The sequence below is a fragment of the Balaenoptera physalus genome (assembly GCF_965194825.1).
Source record: "Balaenoptera physalus genome assembly, chromosome: 5".
NCBI classification, from domain to species: Eukaryota; Metazoa; Chordata; class Mammalia; order Artiodactyla; family Balaenopteridae; genus Balaenoptera; species Balaenoptera physalus.
This window is the reverse complement of record NC_138884.1, coordinates 74,779,649-74,799,494: the sequence shown is the minus strand read 5'-3', so window position 1 is coordinate 74,799,494 and position 19,846 is coordinate 74,779,649. Positions and strand designations below refer to the sequence as shown.

Here is a 19,846-nt window from a genome sequence, read left to right as displayed (position 1 = left end):
TGATGTGATGATGATGATGATGGAAGAAGTGACTGTGGGTGCTTTCGGAGACTGTCATAAAAGGCAGTGCAGATTCCTCCTTGACCTCTCTCTCTCTGGGATCACTCACTTGGGGGCAAGTCAGCTGCCATGGTGTGAGGACACTCCTGCTGCCCTACAGAGAGACCCACATGGGAAGAGACTAAGCCATGCTGTCAACAGCCACAAAGAGAGGGCTTGGAAGTGGTCTGTTCCTCTTCTCTATACATCTAAGTTCTAATTGTTTCAAGGTTCGACTCCAAGTTCCATCTGATCCATGAAATTTTGGTTGTTCTTTTCCTCAAAGGATTTTTTTTCTTTTATGAGTTCCTGAGACACTTATTCTGTGCCATCAACTGGTAGTTAAACATATATGTATTAGTGTGCTAAGACTGCAGTAACAAAGTAGCACAAATTGGGGGGCTCAAACAACAGAAATTTATTGTCTGGAGGCTAGAAATCTGAGATAAATGTGTTGGCAGGGCTGGTTCCTTCTGAGGGCTGTGAGGAAGGATCTGCTTCATGCTGCTCTCCTAACTTGTGGTGGTTTGTTGGCAATATTCGGCATTCCTTGTAGACAACATTCTCCTTGTCTTCATGTTGTCTTTTCTCTGTATGTGTCCCTTTCTCTTTACATAGTGTGTTCTTTTTATAAGGACACCAGGCCTATTGGATTAGGGGCCCATCCTATAGCAATATGAATTCATCTTAATCAATTATATCTGCAATGACCCAATTTCCAAATAAGGTCACATTCTGAGGGGGTTAGGACTTCAATATATAAATTTTGGGGAGGACAAAATTCAACCCATAACAATATAAAAAGTTCTAACACAAAGCACTCGTTTAAATTCAGCAAAATGCTCTCAGCCAAGAACTATAAAAATAGGAAGAAAGGAAAAACACAATTTGAATCATCTAGGCAGCTTTACCCACTATTTTATTTTATGCTCCCCAGGGGAAATTGAGATGCAAGATGAGATTCTGCTGTTCACTCAGTCAGGTGCAATTTCGTTTTGCTTCTTGGAAACTCAGCATCTAGTCACTCTGAATGTGACCTAGTGTTTAAAAATATGTATTTGATAATATGTGATATTTGCCCTATAGTCTGGCTTTATAATCTCACTTCCAATGAGATGCTATCTCCTATTTTGCTGGGCTGCTCTATTTCACTATACAGCAATGACAGAATAATGCTTTTACACTTCACTGAATTCTTTCCCTTTTACCTGGACAGCCCTCTCCATCCCTCTCCCACCTCAGCCATAACTAAACAAATAAGCAAAGATGGAAAGTTCTCAGCTTTTAAGTGAAACAGAAAGGGAGGGAGCGAGGGAGGAAGAAAGGAAGGAAACAAAAGATGAAAAACCTTACGCAAGTGTGAGGCTCTGTAGGATACATGACATGGTCTTTTGTCTTTCTGCTCACCCAGACTAAATAAAAATGTCAAAAACTAGAGGAGTGTGGTGGGTTGAATGGTAGCCCCCCGCAAGAGACATGTCTACATCCTAATCCCCATAACCAGCAAATGTTACCTTATTTGGAAAAAGGATCTTAGCAGATGTGAAAAGTTAAGGACCTTGAGATGAAGAGATCATCTGGATTATCTGGGTGGGCCCTAAATCCAATGATAAGTGCCTAAGACACACATGGACTTCTGGCCTCCAGAACCGTGAGAGGTTACATTTCTGTCGTGGTAAGCCACCCAGTTTGTGATCACTTATAATGGCAGCCGAGGAAACTAATACAGGGAGTAAAAGTAGGGGAGGGATCAGATGGACTTAATAGAATCAATATCAAAGCCCAGAGCCTAGGAAATCCCTGCCTCCCACAGCCCCACACACTGAGCAAGCAAGTGCCAAGGAGCTTCTGGGAGACAGGCTAGTCTGTGCGTGTGTATCACTGTGTCTAGGAGCTTTCTCAGCTGTCTTTCTCATTACTACCTGGAGAGCACCCCACATTGATAGCAGCCGGCAAATAGCTTGCTGAGGGCTGGCATAAATAATTCCTGTCTGTACCCACAGAGTTTGCTCAGCCTGCAACTGATCCATCCTGCTGGGGGACCTGTAATGAAGTAATGAAGGTGACGGGGCAAAGCATCTACTCCTGATGAAGGTGGAACTACATGGAACGAGCTCCAGATTGCCTACCAGAGCAAGACAGCAGGAAACTGCCAAGAACAACTCTGCTGCTGTTAGCCCCATCAGGGCTACCTGATACTACCAGTTCCTGGGCCTTTGGGGTTTCTGCAGAGTAGTTAGCCTACTTCTTAGCTTTTACCACTGCTGTTTGGGATTCAGATTTTTCAAGGCTGAGAAGTCTGTTTTCTGCTGTCCAACTGCTTGCCTGTCCCCAAATTTTACTGATCTTGTCTCCTCCACTATTCTCTTGGTTCTAAAACCGTTTAAAAAGTACTTTCGGACTTCCCTGGTGGCACAGTGGTTAAGAATCCGCCTGCCAATGCAGGGGACAAGGGTTCGAGCCCTGGTCCAGGAAGATCCCACATGCCACGGAGCAACTAAGCCCATGCGCCACAACTACTGAGCCTGCGCTCTAGAGCCCAAGAGCCACAATGACTGAGCCCACGTGCCACAACTACTGAAGCCCATGCGCCTAGAGCCCATGCTCCACAAGAGAAACCACTGCAATGAGAAGCCCGCACACCACAACGAAGAGTAGCCCACACTCGCTGCAACTAGAGAAAGCCAGCGCGCAGCAACGAAGACCCAATGCAGCCAATAAATAAACAAATAAATAAATAAAAAAGAATCCACCTGCCAATGCAGGGGACACGGGTTCGAGCCCTGGTCCAGGAAGATCCCACATGCCGTGGAGCAACTGAGTCCATGCGCCACAACTGCTGAGCCCGTGTGCAACAACTACTGAAGCCTGCGCACCTAGAGCCCGTGCTCCGACCGCAATGAGAAGCTTGCACACCGCAACGAAGAGTAGCCCCTGCTCACCGCACCTAGAGAAAGCCCATGCGCAGCAACGAAGACCCAACACAGCCAAAAATAAATTAATTAATTAATGAAAGTACCTTTACTGTCATTTTAAAAGGATGAAGGAGGGAGGGAGGGCAAGAGGAAGGCTGAAGCTAATGTGTACATTTAATCTGCCATCTTTAATTAGAATGATGCAAAATTTTTATCTGAAGATTTGTACCTTGATTCAGTTCTGGAAAATTCTTAGCGATTATCTCTTCAAACATTGCTTCTTTGCTGAATTAGTTTTTCTCTTCCTATTGTAACCAAGTCACCATAAACATAGCAGCTTAAGACAATACAAATTGATTATCTCATAGTTCTGTAGGTCAGAAGTCTAGGTAGGCCCTGCTGCCAAAATCAAGGTGTCAGTAGCCTGGGCTTTTATCTCAAGGTAAGAGAATAAAGGAAGAAATCTGCTTCCACATTCACTTCGGTTGTTGGCAGGAATTCCGTTCCCTGTTCCTGGAGGGCTGAGGTTCATGATTCTCTGCGGGCTCCTGGCCTCCCTCAGCTGTCCTAGGATCCCCGCATTCCTCATCACACTGCACCCTCCATCTTCAAACCCCCAACAGCCGTCAAGTCCTGCTCACACTTGTCTGTTTTTAAGGGTTTGTGCAAATGCATTGGGCCCACCTGGAACATCCAGGACAATCTCCCAGTTTTAAGGCCTTTAACGACCTTAATTATATCTGCAAAATCCCTCCTGCCATGTAATATAACATATTCATAGGTTCCAGAAATTTGGGTGTGGACACCTTTGCAGGGGGCATCTGCCTTTCATAGCTCTGGGGCCTTCTTTGAGTCTCTCAAGCTATTATTTGTATCTCTTAATTGCTTTCTAAATATATTTCTTTGCACTAGGTTCTAGGTAAATTTTCTAATTCTTTTCACTATAGCTAATCTACAGTTCATCCCATGTAATGTAAAAAAAAATTTGATGACTGTATTTGTAATTTCTAATTTTTCTTATTGACTCCCTTTCATATGCATCTGTTCTTGTTTCATTTAACAATTCTTGTTCTTTCTAATGGCTGTTATTCCTTCCATCTATCTAGACCAGTGGTTCTCAACCAGGAGTGATTTATCCTCCCAAGGGACAGCTGGCAATGTCAGGAGAGATTTTTGGTTGTCACAACTTGGGGGATGCTACTGGCATCTAGTGGGTAGAAGCCAAGAATGTTATTAAACATTCTACAATACACAGGACAAGCCCTCTAAAACAAAGAATTATTCAGCCCCAAATGTCAAAAGTGCCAAGGTCAAGAAACTTCGATCTAGATCACCTTACACATATTCATTTTAAAGGCTTCATCAGACACTTTCATTTCATCTAGAGAGAATTCATGTTTTGATGTTTTATTTTGTTGGCTATCCTTGTTAGCATTAGATTTCTTCATTGTTTTTGGTTTGTAAGTGCACTTTCAGTGAAAGGTTATTTTTTTTTCTCTCTGCATCTGGCTCTCCCTCCCCCCAGTTATCAGTTTTGAGGGTGGCCCCAACAGGATTGCCCCACAATTCATAAAACAACTTATTAAAGCACGTGGGAAAACAGACAAGGCACACACAACGAAAACGGTTAAAGCAATATACGAATGGGTACAAAGTATTCACAACCCACAGAGCAGTTAGGTGATATCCAAAGATTAGGTACATTTTCAGAATGGAAGTCCTACTTGGGAGAGTAGTAAATAGAAAGGAGGAAATGAGCTCCTCTCTGATCATCTAGAAGTTTTCACGCGAGAAATGGAATTCTAGGATTTGACCATGTGTTTTCTATATATGAGCAGGCTCTCTATAACCAGTTGATTTAAATGTAATTCCATTCACAAATGTTTACTGCGGTCGGTGCCAGAGAAATTAGCTGAGTAAAATAATCTTGACTCAAGGAATTCAAAATTGGAGGAGGCAGGGAGAGACATATAAACAAATAATTACATTTTGACGGGATGAGTTATAACTCATGGGATCAAAACATAGTGATATTATACTCATCATAATGGGATGAATATAAGGGTCTACACATCGGGGACATGGGTGTGGGTGGTTCTCAGGGAAAGTTGCACAGACAACTGGCTATTTAAGCTGGAGTTTACATGGAGTAGGCGTCCCCCTAGCGGGTGAAGGCTAATCCGCAGCAGGGACCAGGGCTGGGCAGGGTTTTAACCCCGCGCCCAGAAGTTTAAGGCACCCGACGGATAGGATGACACTGTCTCTGGCGCCCGCTGAGGTTCGGGGCTCGCCGGCCGCTAGGGGGCGCCGCGGCGTCGCGCCGTGCGGGTCGTTGCGTTTCCGGGCCGGGCCTAGCGCCGCCATTGCTGTGGGGCGCGACCCCGCCGGGCGCGGCAAAACGACTGCCGCTCCTGTTACCAGGGCAACCGCGGCGCCTCCTCCGCGCCGGCCCCGATAGTCTCTCCGCGCCATTTTCAAACTGTCCTGGAGACGGAACTGGTGTCTGGGGCGGAAGGAGCCAGCAAAGGAGGCGAGGCGCGAGGCAGAATGCGACCGCAGGCGGAGGGAGCAGTGGCCGGGGCTGCGGGTGAGCGCGGCGCGGGGCGGGAGGGCCGGGCTGGGCGGTGCCTCCGCCTCCCGGGCGGTCCCGGCGGGCTGGGCCGGGGCGCTGCCGGGAGGGAGGCCGCGCGGCCTCGGGAGGAAGTGGGGCCCGGGCGGGCGGACGGGGCGCGGAGACTCCCCGCCGCCCCGCTGCCGACACCCGTTCCCTTCGACACCCGACTGCGGAGCTGCGGCCCGGAGGTCGGCCTGGGGCCGCGGGAGCCCCCTGTTTCCTCCTACCCCTCTCGCCGCGAGCGTCTGTGCGGCCCTCGCGGCCCCGCCTCCTACTGACTGATGGGTTGATTTAAAAGTTAAAATGCTCTTTTCGTATAAGAATCATACAGGCTCTTTGTAAAAACAAAAGTGCCAAAAGCGTAGGACGAGAGTCGTTTATTAACCATTGTCCGGCACCTTAGTTAACATCCCCTCTTGCTTCCACTGTCTGAAATGAGTGAGGATTCCCGAGGTAAACTCAGTTAAGGTTGGTTTTGGGGTTTGTTTTGTTTTGTTTTTTTGGCCCCTGTGCATATGTACGCACAGGATATTTTTGTAGAAATAAGATGTACTGGCTTTCAGACGTCAACCCCCCAGAGTTAAGCAAGTGGCTGGTTCTAAACACGTATGCGTGGAGGACCTCCAAACCGTACCTTTTATGCTGTTTTGCTAGAAATTTTCAGTATAGCCACAGTGTTTGGATAATGGACATGGGGGTGGTGGTGGAGGACAGCAGCCTATGGGTGGGGAAAGCCTGTTTTTTGTCCTTGTTGGGAGGATTTTAATCTTTTTCATCTGTCCTGTGTGTTGATGATTTTTTGATTCATATTCATATTCTCGCTCTCTCTCAGAAGGATGTGAGGAAGTATTATTTCTGGGTAACCAAAGTGGGTACCAGACAAAATGGAGAAATGTTTGAATGTTGAGGCCCTACTAGTTCTTGGTTTGACAGGTGCATTTCTGATGTCTCCAGGACTTTTTCTAGAACACCCTGCATCAGTCAGGTCCCTCTTGTGGAAGGAACCTAGAAAGAACCTAGTATGGAATGGGGACACCATTCAAAGAAAAGGTTAGCAAGAGTGTGGAGAAGGAAGGATTTGTAGAAAGGAGTAATCAAGGAGAGGTACTAATTTAGGAGTGATTTGGTAAGTTGAGGCAGCATAGTACAGAAACCAGAGTGCTGGATCAGGACTCAGGGGACCTGAATACCCACCTACTTCGTGGCCTTGTGGTTTGGGAAGATAGTTACTCTCTTTTTATTTATTTATTTATTTATTTATTGGCTGCCTTGGGTCATCATTGCTGCACGTGAGCTTTCTCTAGTTGCGGAGAGCAGGGGCTGCTCTTCGTTGTGGTGCGTGGGCTTCTCTTGTTGCAGAGCACGGGCTCTAGGTGCACGGGCTCAGTAGTTGTGGCACACGGGCTCAGTAGTTGTGGCACAGGGGTTTAGTTGCTCCGTGGCATGTGGGATCTTCCTGGACCAGGGCTCGAACCCATGTGCCCTGCATTGGCAGGCAGATTCTTAACGACTGCACCACCAGGGAAGTCCCTGTTTTAACTTTTCCGTATAGGTTTATGAGGAGATGTTTATTTTAATGCAGCAACATGAATATCATAAACATCGGATTTAAATCAATCTAAATATTCCAGAAGACTGCCTACCTGAAAAGAAACAAAAAATAATTGCTTCATATTAAAAGATTCTTTTCTTCTTAACGTGAAACAGTAATAATAGCTGATAATAGATTGATGTTTCGTTCTTTTCTTTTAGGATTTTAATTTTTGGAAATGAATAAAACTAGTTTGGAAGACAAGATGACTACAGCTGCAGAAAGAAAATATATTAATATTAGGAAAAGATTGGATCAGTTGGGATACCGCCAGACTCTGACAGTGGAGTGTTTACCTTTGGTAGAAAAACTTTTCAGGTAAAGATGAAAATACAGTTCTAAACCTGTGTGATCCTTAATCCCATTTATCTAGTTTCTGATTGAACTTTATCCTTCAGTAGAGAAATGGGTAGATTTTTTAAAAGTCCTTAAGTCATCTGAAGTTTCTCTATTCTTCTTAGATTCTACTCTGCTGTCATCGATTCAGGGCCTCCACATTGCAAAACTCTAGGGTCACCATTCACACTATACTATTCAGAGTGAATGTTTCTGCAGGTTTTGTCTGTGAGTAAAAGTACAATTTTTAATGTGATTTTCTGATCTGGTTAGGAGTTCTGTAACTGCTTTATTCACTGGTCTTTATTTTTTTATTGAAATATAGTTGACTTATTATGTTAGTCACTGGTCTCTAATTACTATTACATTTATAATGTTTCTCTAATGTGGTTGACCATGACTATAGCTGTTACTAGTTACTTTAACTGAAAGAGTCTTTGTGATTTTTGTTCTTTTCCGCATGAATTCTATTACTGTGATCTGAGACTAGAGCAGGGAAGTGGCCTAGGAAGCTTTTGCAGTAGGACTATAAGTGATGATGATGGAAAGGAGAGAATGGATGAAAGATACTTTATGGTCTTTAGCATGGCCTGCAGAATCCTTCATGATCTAGTACTAGATCGACAATTCGGAGTTATAGGGTAGAAGTATATTTAACTTTTCAGGAAACTGACAAACTTTTTCCACAGTGATTTTATACTTGTACACCTTCATCTCCCATGTATTAACCACCTGAAGCTCCTAAACATGTGTTCACTTTCTCCCTTGGTCTCTCCATATGCTATTCTATCTGCCTGTAAAGTCCCTTTCTCCTCTCCCTCCTGCCTTGCCCTTATGTTCAGTTAGCCATATGGCCTGCAGGACTCTGTCACATCTGCTGCATGTTATTAGCTATTATCATTGTTGGAAACTTGTTTTATCTTCCTGATAGAATGCAAACTCCATGAGACTAGAGACTGACTTTATAACTGGCATACCTAGAACAGGCTGAACACATTGTTGGCACTGAAATACTTGTTGAGGTTATCACATAGTATTATAGCTTTTGACAAATTGTTAGTAGAATATAAGATCCATGGTAGTGGGTTCTTTACTGTGTTCCCTGCTCAGTAAATGTTGATGGAGTGAATATTCCACTGGTCTGTGTTCTTAGAGGTCGGGAACTGACTCATTATTTGTTGCGTCCCTGACACAGCATATAGCAGGCATTCAGTAAATGTTTGTTGAATGAACAAATAAGTTTCACAGATTCCACAGGATCAGGTGACTAATTAGACATGGCAGGGTGAGTTAGAGGGGAAATGAAAGATGATTCTGCCTGTGTGTATATGTTTCATAACTTTTAATTAATCCTGTTTTGGGACTTCACTTGTGGCTCAGTGGTTGAGAATCTGCCTGCCAATGCAGGGGACACGAGTTCAATCCCTGGTCCGGGAAGATCCTACATGCCGCGGAGTGACTGAGCCCGTGAGCCACAACTACTGAGCCTGCGCTCTAAAGCCCGTGGGCCATAACTCCTGAGCCTGCATGCCACAACTACTGAAGCCCAAGCGCCTATAGCCCATGCACCACAACAAAGAGTAGCCCCTGCTCGCTGCAACTAGTGAAAGCCTGCGCACAGCAACTAAGACCCAACGCAGCCAAAAATAAAACAAATTTATATTTTAAAAAAATCTTTAATCCTGTTTTGAGAAATTTTTGAGTACTTCCTGGTACCTTGAAAGACTCCTAGTGTTTGTTTTTGTTTGTTTTTAGATTTGAGCTCACTTTAACATTTATTTTAAGTCTTTTTACAAATATGTTTTTAGTTATTAAAAGTTAATGGAATGTTTCCTTGTATTTACATTTTCTGTTCTTGAATATTAGTGATCTAGTTCATACAACAGAAAGTCTTCGGAAATCAAAATTATCTGCTGTGAAAGCTGAAAAAGAAAGTGCCAATTTTGATTTTGTATTGGAACCTTATAAACTTGAAAATGCAAGATTGAGTAAGGAAAATAATGAATTATACCTGGAATTAATGAAACTGAGAGAACAATCAGGCCAACACATTAAAGGTAAAATTTTGTGATTTTTAAAATGCAATATTTTTGCCCTTTTCATTTTATATGTAAGAAAGCCTAGTCTACCTTTAAAACTGTTGATTAGAAAATGTGATAGTCATCTTATTGACACCTCTTGAAATATTGTAGGGTGTATTGAAGAGTTTCCACAAAGGAAAATAAATTTGCATTCCATAACTGTATTCATTTTTTACCTTATGTGGATTAAATTTTTAGAATTAAAATTGCTATAGAGGGCCCTCCCTGGTGGCACAGTGGTTAAGAATCCACCTGCCAATGCAGGGGACATGGGTTCGAGCCCTGGTCCGGGAAGATCCCACATGCCACGGAGCAACTAAGCCCGTGCACCACAACTAATGAGCCTGTGCTCTAGAGCTCGTGAGCCACAACTACTGAAGCCCACGTACCATAACTGCTGAAGCCTGTGTGCCTAGAGCCCATGCTGTGCAACAAGAAAAGCCCGCACACCACAAGGAAGAGTAGCCCCTGCTTGCTGCAACTGGAGAAAAGCCCGCACGCAGCAACAAAGACCCAACACAGCCATAAATAAATAAATAAATAAATAAATTTTTTTTTAATTGCTATAGAAAACATTAAATGCTGGTGCTGAAGAAATGTTCTTGAAATAACTTTTGTTTTTCTCTTACTGAGAGAAAGCCATGTGTCTGTCGTTCTGATTCTTTAATATACCGTCTTTGACCTGGAAGGTAGAATTAGAATGATTTCAAAGGTACTGGGCAAGGGGTAATTATACGGCTAACTTATTATAAAATCTTCTTATATTCAGTAGGAAGCCCTGTCTGATACCTGGCATGAATTCATAATCCTTTAGCTTCATATTCAGTTTACTGGATCAAAAGCCATGATTTATATTAGGCTCATACCACAGAAGAAAAATATAATTCCTTTTTGTGCTTAATGACTTATTTGCAGTTTGTTAATAGTGGTAGAAAAGGTATAGCCTTTCTAACAAAGCATACATGAGAATCAGGTGGAGCCTTTCAGATTACTATGACTTTTTGTATTTTGTGAAATGGAAGAATTTCTAGATTGTAAAATACTCTGAATCTTTTTCATTTTAAGAGTTGAAAACCACATTGAAAAAGTGTGCACGTGAAACATCTGATCTGAAATTTCTAAATAATCAATATGTTCATAAACTCAAACTTTTGGAGAAAGAGAGCAAAGCTAAGAATGAAAAAATTCAACAACTTCAAGAAAAGAATTTGCAAGCTGTAGTACAAACTCCAGGTGCGTCTGTTCCCTCTCAAAACAAATTGTACGCAGGTAATATTTTAAAGATGTTAGAACTGTTGACTGAAATGAGACTTTGGATTTTCATGCTTAGGCTTTAGTATTTGAAAAGATATACTTGGCTAGTCACAAAAACTTTTAAATTTATTTCTGAAGATCCAGCTTGTATTCTATACATGTGCTTAGAAATTTATATAATAATAACTTCTTAGATACAAGTAGTCTGGCTTCAGTGCCCAGAGTTTTATTTCCTTAATCATTAATTTAAATTCTTTTTTCTATTATTTTTATCATTATTATTATTTCAGTTATAAAAGTAATTCATACTCATTAAAGAATTTGGAAATGATGGGGTATATGCAGAGTTGGTGGTTGTCTGGGCATAAAGTCGGTTGAAGAATCTCCAGTACTAGTAACCAGATCATTGAGATGTCTAAACCATGGGATTAAGATTATGGAAGTAAGTGAGGTGTAGGAAAGGGCTGAATTATGAGACTAGGTAGAAACTGAAGTAATTTGGTCAGAATGAAGATTGCCATCAGAAGAGAGTTGAAGATCTGGACACTGGCACAGTTCTAACCAGTGACAAAGTCCAGGCGTAATCATGTTACTGTGTGCCTATAGCTGAGTGAAGAGGAGACTCATGAGAGTTGAGGAATTGGGAACCGAGGGGTCAGGGTGGGGGAGGAATCAGTGGGACTTGAAATGGCAGGAAATGAGATGGAAAGGGAGGACTGTGAGCCAAAGGCAGAAAAGATGGAGGAATGTGGGAGAAGATCTCAGAAGTACCTGGAAGATTAAGAAAACAAAAAAGAGGATAGATTTTTCTGAGGAAAGAGTGGGACAGATTCAAGAGAGATTTAGGAGGAAATTTTAATCTCTAAAATTTAGTGACTGAATGTGATAGACTTGGGAAGTAGAGGAATTCCTAAATTTCTGTTTGAAGGGAATGAGTGGGTAGATGATGGTACTATTTCTTAAGATAGAGAATGTGGAAAGCAGAACAGGAGTCCACCCTCCACAAAGGGTGTGTTGAGTTTGTTATACCTACAAGACATTCACACTGAGATTTCTAGTATGCAGTGGGATATGTAGATCTGTTCTCAGAAGTATGAGCCCAGATGGAGATTCACATTTGGGAATCATTGGAATATCATGAGAATTGAAGCTCTGAATGTGGTAGGAATTATCTAGTAAGATTATGTAGACTGGTAAGAGAGGAGAACCAAAGACAGACCCTAGGAAAACTGGCATTTAAGGCACAGGTGGAAGAAGAGGGTCTTTGAAAGAAACTGAGGAGCAACCAAGGAGGAAAACCAGGAGATAAGGGAAGAAGAAAATGGTTTACTTGTTCAGGTGTGTATACAAGTAGGTCATTTAAATACTTTTGACCCAGTTTCTTCATCCTCAAAACAAGAGATTCGGAGTATAAAAAATTTGTTAGGATTCTAATGAGGACAAAGTTAAGGGTTACGTTTGTTCTTTGTGAGGGTCAGTTAGTTTTTCAAGTACATGTCTAATCTTCGCCAGATACTGGAAAAGGTAAATTATCCATGTGGTTTGGACCAAGGCAGGATATATCTAACCATAAAAATAAATTACTCCTGCTAGTTTTAAGGATAATTGAGACAATTTACTAATTAAGAAATTATACTAATTCAGGGTATACATTCCGCTATATACTAATTTTGCTTCTTAAAGCTTCAGTTATCTTCTCCTTTGGCATTGCTTAATAAGCATGTTTATTTTAGTTATCACTGCCTTAAGCTCCTCATTTGACAGTTTCCTGCTGGTGATGATTTCTTGAGCTCATAGTAGCGAATACCACAAGGCACACTCAACTTTTAATCTTGCCAAAGTCTGGTCCTCATCTCCTGGAGGAAGAGATTAAATCTGGGCATATGTACCAAGCATGCAGAAAATAAAGCTTGTTTTATAACTATATCTTGTTGAGGTTTTCAGGAATGCGTTGTTTAAAGATTAGGTGGGTATTTATATATAAGGGAGAAAACATTTTATCAGTATGTAATATGAGCTAGAGACACACTTTATAACTAAAAGGCTAACCTTCTGAAATATTTAATTCTAAGACAGTGTTTTGTTTTGTTTTAAATTTTTTGAAATACACATTTGCTTTTTTTAGGTGGCAAGAAAAGAAGTATTGCTTTCAGGCGCCAGCGTATGCAAATTGACGAACCAGTCCCTCCCTCTGAAGTCAGTTCTTACCCAGTTCCTCAGCCAGATGACCCGTACATTGCAGACCTCCTGCAAGTGGCTGATAACAGGTGCATTAAATAATTCTTTGTTGGCTTTAGTTAATTGATCACTTGGTTCGCCTTCAGTTTCTCCATAGTAGGGCTTCTGTCTTCTTAACTAGCGTATCTTTGGTGCCTAGCACAGAACTTTTGCACAAGCGCTCAGTAAATGCTTTCTGAGTGTATTCTGAATATAGAAGGTTTTTACTTGTTTTGAAACTTCTGATTTCAAAGAGATCATATATCTGATGTTTCTGTCCATATTTGATTTAAAACAATTTAGTGCCATCTAGAGCCTATTTCAGTAGAGTTGCTTTGACATTTAGTTTCATCACCCGGTAAATCTTTTACAGACTCTTTATTACTTCAGATTTTTGTCAAATACCAGTAGACATGAGTAGAGTTGTAACTGGCTTTGAAATTCTGCTTCATGATTCTCTAGCTCTATATGTTGATATTTCCTTAAATTGGAATCAGATATAAATTCTGTTTTAATTAAAACTTCATTAAGCTCTCTGGAAAAGGCACTATGTAACTGTTCTGGGGATGTAAAGATGAATAAGGTGGTGTTGCAGCTTTTGAGAAGCTTATAACCCAGTATAATAAAGATGAGACAAGGGAAATACACAAAATGCCATTAAGAAAATTATAAGAGGTACAGAGGAGTGAGAGAGCACTAGTGACAGCCTCTGTGGTCATAGCTGCAGAAACAGTTTAAAATACGGAACACACTAGTGGAAATGGTTAGTGCAGTTAACTTTTTACTTTGTAGATTATGCAGAGAGTGTGGGGGACTTTTCTACTTTATTAATCTCAATATAGCAAAAAAGATAAAGACATTGATTGAGGGACTAATGAGGATCTTTTAGCTCAGTTCTTCTCACACAGTATTATGTACCTGTATTTATATAGTTATCTGACCTTACCCATGAAATATCTTGTGTTTTGTTTTTCTGGTACAGTTACAATCTAGGATTTAGACAGTGTGTTAGTATTATGCAAGAAGTTTTTGGGGGCTACATGTGTTAGCATTTTCTGTCTTTTTCTTTCGCCTTAACATTCTTCTTCATTCTTCTTTTCTATCAAACCATCATAGGTAGCACTAGTCTCTTGATTCTCTTGTTTGTTTTAATTTGCACGTGCACATTTACCTGTATTCAGAGTCATTCGTGCATATGTAAGTGTGGGTGCATACATACTCCTTCCTACACCTAGATTAGTAGGAAATGTTGGTTCCAGTAATGGCAGGGACGAGCAGTGTTTAGCCTTACTCACCCTACTCCATGGAAAATCTCTCGTAAAAGCAGACCTGGCTTCAGGCTTTATTTTTCCAGTATGAAAGTGGTTGTGTCATATTTATGTTAATGCGTGGCAAAGCTTGATGTAAAACAAATACATTTGGGCAGTTCCAGAATTCATTTAATTTAGACAAATCTTGTTTCTCTTAGAATTAATGAGTTCCGGAAAGGAGTAGGTTTTTTGCTGTAGTTACTTGGAAAATGGTAGTATTTCTCAATATTTTTCTTTTTTCTAGGATTGCAGGATAGTTCATTAGAAAATACAGGGTCATGTAGGGTCCCTTATTTCACTTTATAATATTGTAAATTTTGGACTAGACGCTTAGTTCCCTGAACCTGAGAATTGGCAACAGTACCTGGAAGAGTTGTCCTGAGGATCAAAATGCAGTAGTAGGCATAATGTATCTGAGTTTCAAATTATTTACCACTAAATTTTTTATCTATTCTTGGAAAATTAAATCTGCAAGACGATGTACTTTACGCTGTGGCTTTGGAACCCTTTGGCACAGCACCTCCTACCTCACTGAGAAACAGAAAGTAGAGGGTTTTTAAGAGAAGACATCTAGTTTCACTTCTTGTTATTTTGTATTTCTTAATGAAAGTATATTGGCATTAGTTATAAATGTGTTTCAGAATTCAGGAACTTCAGCAAGAAGTCTACCAGTTACAAGAAAAGTTAGCAGTGATGGAAAGTGGACTGAGAGATTATAACAAGCAGGTAGGATTTTTATTTACTTGCATAGTAGGTGTGATTGTAAGTGAAATTAAGTTATACTTGATGTTACTGATACTGAGTTTTTAATACAGCTCTTCTTTTTCATAAATTTGTTAATATTTAGAATTAATAGATGGAATGGCTTAGATGACTTCAGGGCATTCAGTCCATTCCCTTCATTATGCATGGAGGTGAATAGTAGCTTTTTGTTTTGCTTTGATTTTTTAAGGTGAATCATCTGTCTCCCCAAATATAATCATATTAACTGTTTCCATCTCAGGAGGTATTTTATTAAAGTGTGTTATGCTTTGTAATGGTATTTTAAATAATTTTTTAATCTTACTGTAGATTTTGTCATTTTGAATATAAGGCTCTTTGAAAGTTACTTTTCTGTGTTGCCATATTTGTTGCATGCTTTTGCTACAAGCACTAGTACCCCATAACAGTTTTCTGAGGAAGCAGGGGAATTAATAGATGCAGAGTTAGATTATAACTTTAACAAGCTTTGTTCTTTCCTACTTTCTGTTGGTGTCTTGGCTAAATTCTGACTTGGATAATTATAGGCTTGCTTTCTTAACATGCTTACTGAAGTTTAAATTGGGTAACATGTTTTTCATTTTCTGCACATGACTACATTTTTTTGGAGTGAAGAAATCTGCACATACAAATATAGATGTAACTTATGTGTTGGTGTAACTGTTAAGTTTATAAAGTACTTTGAAGATTACTTGGATAAAATGGAGTTAAAAGGAATTGTTATAATGTCAACCAAAAAACTTACTTCATGGAGAGATGTGGAAGATATCAAATATGCACATGAGATGAATTGTATTGATATTTTTCAATTTATATTCAGTCATTCTTTCATCATATTTTTTTTCCAAGTACTTTATGAACATAAACTGACCAATCTTTACTATCTCTGTATGAGGTGGCTGGGGTGTTTGGAGAAAATAGCCTGACCATTCTGATTGAAACCACCAATTTATTGTGGTTATCAATCTTGATTGAGTCCACTCTGTTCCCTATCAGTTGGTTTTTTTTTTTTGCTTGAACTTGTTCTGTTTTTCTCAGCATACATTCCAGATTTTACTGTTCTCTTCAAGCTCTTTCCCTGCCTATAAGACCCTCCTTCTCAGGATATCACCTTTTTTTCAATTTCCTATCTCTACCCCTTTAAAATGAGCAATATTCACACTCAGGCTCTCCTTAAGACTTAGTGGGTAGGGTGGTGTTTTTCCTGTTTAAGGTTTAGTCTTCCTGCCTGTGCACTTGGCCCCATTTCCTCTCTTCTCCTTAGGCTATTGCTTTAATCAATTATTCTTTAACAAGCTTACATGGCCACTTTACAATTATAAATTTTTTAGTCTTCTTAACAGTCCTGTGAGGAGGCACTAGTGTCATCACTAATATCCCTTTAAAAATCTCTTTTAACTACTTTTCCCTCTTGCTAATTAATGTCTTCTCCCTCATGTGTACTTCTCTAAAGAATATCATATTCTTCTTTCTCTTCTTCTTCACCTCCTGTTCACTCCGTAACATTTTTCAGTCTGGCTTCTGTCCCACACTTTATAAATTGATCTAGTAATTGATACCACTGACATTAATTGCTACCTCCAGAAGGATACTTTAAGTCTTCATTTTCGTGACACACTCTGTAGTATTAGACATCATTCATAATTTTTCTTTGAAACTCATCCATGGCTTCATTTTCTTTTGGTTTACCTTTTCTTGCTCCCTAAAATATCACTGTTTCTCAAGATTCTGTCTTTGACTCCTTCTCCTCTCCCTCTGTGTTTTCTCAAATAGTCTCATCCACTGTCTTAGTTTATTACCTGAATACTGATGACTCCCCAGTGTCTCAGGCTCAAACCTCTCTGCTGAGGACCAGACCCATATACCCAACTTGACACTGGGCATTTCCACTTGGATGAATGCTCTCTGTACACATATGCCTAGTACTGAACTTGCCAACTTCTGTCTCAAATCTCTTTTTCCTCCTATATTCTCTACTTTGGTTGGAAGCATCAGCATTTGCCCAAGCCAACATTCTGTAGTCTTTCTAGATCTCATTCTCCTCCTGTCACACACCACTCACCATGCTCTGTCAGTTCTGAGTGCTTCTTAAACTTACTACTTCGCTCTGCCCTATCCCACTGGCCCTAATCATCTCTCATCTATTCTTACAAGAGGTCTTCCTGCCTCTGGTCTTATTCTTATCAAATTCATCCTTTAGTCCAGAGTAATATTTCTCCCAGCGAAGTATTCAGTGCTTATCATAATTAGTTCCTGCCTAATTCTTCAGACTCATCTCCAACTATTAGTTTCCTCGCACATTACAATCCAGTCATACTGAGTCATTTCTGCTCCCTCAAACATATCGTGTTGCTTTATGCTTCTTTGTCACTGCCTAGAACATCCCTCCTTTCTCCTCTGCCTAGCATCATTTATAACTTTTTTGGACTTGTTTATTTGATAAGGCCTTCATTAATTTTGATAGACACGACTATATTATGGAGTCTAAATCACTTTATTCCCTTGACTACTTTGGTACCATATACCTATTTCTATTTTTCTACCATTGAACAACATATTAAAGCAATTATTGGTTGGCTTGCTTGCTTTTCCTGTAAAGCTATGTGTTCCTGAAAGTAAGGGACTGTGTTTTATTCATCTTTGTATACTTAGAACTAAGCCCAATAATTGTTAAATTGAATACTTGGCTGTTGTTTTCAAATTTTTTGGAAAAGAAAACCAAAGATTGAAAGTGTGTGGGTTTTTCCAGATTCGTTTTTCTTTTTTTAAATATTTGAATTTTATTTTATTTATTTTTTTATACAGCAGGTAATTATTAGTCATCAATTTTATACACATCAGTGTATACATGTCAATTCCAATCGCCCAATTCATCACACCACCATCCCCACCCCCCCGCAGCTTTCCCCCATTGGTGTCCATACGTTTTCTCTCTACATCTGTGTCTCAACTTCTTCCCTGAAAACCGGTTTATCTGTACCATTTTCTAGGTTCCACATACATGCATTAATATACGATATTTGTTTTTCTCTTTCTGACTTACTTCACTCTATGACAGTCTCTAGATCCATCCACATCTCAAAAATGACCCAATTTCATTGCTTTTTATGGCTGAGTAATATTCCATTGTATATATGTACCACAACTTCTTTATCCATTTGTCTGTCGATTTAGGTTGCTTCCATGACCTGGCTATTGTAAATAGTGCTGCAATGAACATTGGGGTGCATGCGTGTTTTTGAATTATGGTTTTCTCTGGGTATATGCCCAGTAGTGGGATTGCTGGGTCATATGGTAGTCCTATTTTTAGTTTTTTAAGGAACCTCCATATTGTTCTCCATAGTGGCTGTATCAATTTACATTCCCACCAACAATGCAGGAGGGTTCCCTTTTCTCCACACCCTCTCCAGCATTTGTGGTTTGTACATTTTCTGATCATGCCCATTCTAACTGCTGTGAGGTGATACCTCATTGTAGTTTTGATTTGCATTTCTCTAATAATTAGTGATGTTGAGCAGCTTTTCATGTGCTTCTTGGCCATCTGTATGTCTTCTTTGGAGAAATGTCTATTTAGGTCTTCTGCCCATTTTTGGATTGGGTTGTTTGTTTCTTTAATATTGAGCTGCATGAGCTGTTTATATATTTTGGAGATTAATCCTTTATCCGTTGATTCATTTGCAAATATTTTCTCCCATTCTGAGGGTTGTCTTTTCGTCTTGTTTATGGTTTCCTTTGCTGTGCAAAAGCTCTGAAGTTTCATTAGGTCCCATTTGTTTATTTTTGTTTTTATTTCCATTACTCTAGGAGGTGGATCAAAAAAGATCTTGCTGTGATTTATGTCAAAGAGTGTTCTTCCTATGTTTTCCTCTAAGAGTTTTATAGTGTCCGCTCTTACATTTGATCCATTTTGAGTTTATTTTTGTGTATGGTGTTACGGAGTGTTCTAATTTCATTCTTTTACATGTAGCTGTCCAGTTTTCCCGGCACCACTTATTGAAGAGACTGTCTTTTCTCCATTGTATATCCTTGCCTGCTTTGTCATAGATTAGTTGACCATAGGTGCATGGGTTTACCTCTGGGCTCTCTATCTTGTTCCATTGATCTATGTTTCTGTTTTTGTGCCAGTACCATATTGTCTTGATTACTGTAGCTTTGTAGTATAGTCTGAAGTCAGGGAGTCTGATTCCTGCAGCACCGTATTTTTCCCTCAAGACTGCTTTGGCTATTCGGGGTCTTTTGTGTCTCAATACAAATTTTAAGATAATTTGTTCTAGTTCTGTAAAAAATGCCATTGGTAATTTGATAGGGATTGCAGTGAATCTGTAGATTGCTTTGGGTAGTATACTCATTTTCACAATATTGATTCTTCCAATCCAAGAACATGGTATATCTCTCCATCTGTTGGTATCATCTTTAATTTCTTTCATCAGTGTCTTATAGTTTTCTGCATACAGGTCTTTTGTCTCCCTAGATAGGTTTATTCCTAGGTATTTTATTCTTTTTGTTGCAATGGTAAATGGGAGTGTTTCCTTAATTTCTCTTTCAGATTTTTCATCATTAGTGTATAGGAATGCAAGAGATTTCTGTGCATTAATTTTGTATCCTGCTACTTTACCAAATTCATTGATTAGCTCTAGTAGTTTTCTGGTGGCATCTTTAGGATTCTCTATGTATAGTATCATGTCATCTGCAAACAGTGACCGCTTTACTTCTTCTTTTCCAATTTGTAT

General features: G+C 40.0%; 1 protein-coding gene across 6 annotated transcripts in view; it reads left to right on the top strand.

Annotated features, from left to right (window-relative positions):
• The first annotated feature begins 5,293 nt into the window (after positions 1 to 5,293).
• The window catches only part of CEP135 (centrosomal protein 135), a 78,154-nt gene continuing 63,601 nt past the window's right edge, over positions 5,294 to 19,846 (top strand). For 5 of the 6 annotated variants that reach the window (XM_082464445.1, XM_082464443.1, XM_082464446.1 and 2 more), the window contains exons 1-6: positions 5,294 to 5,541; positions 7,321 to 7,477; positions 9,362 to 9,552; positions 10,642 to 10,809; positions 12,956 to 13,097; positions 14,999 to 15,083. In XM_082464445.1, coding sequence (XP_082320571.1) covers positions 7,338 to 7,477; positions 9,362 to 9,552; positions 10,642 to 10,809; positions 12,956 to 13,097; positions 14,999 to 15,083 — 726 coding nt within the window. In that variant the 5' untranslated portion in view covers positions 5,294 to 5,541; positions 7,321 to 7,337. Of the gene's footprint in view, positions 5,542 to 7,320; positions 7,478 to 7,620; positions 7,724 to 9,361; positions 9,553 to 10,641; positions 10,810 to 12,955; positions 13,098 to 14,998; positions 15,084 to 19,846 lie in introns of those variants that run through there. The other variant, XM_082464447.1, reaches the window with a different exon arrangement.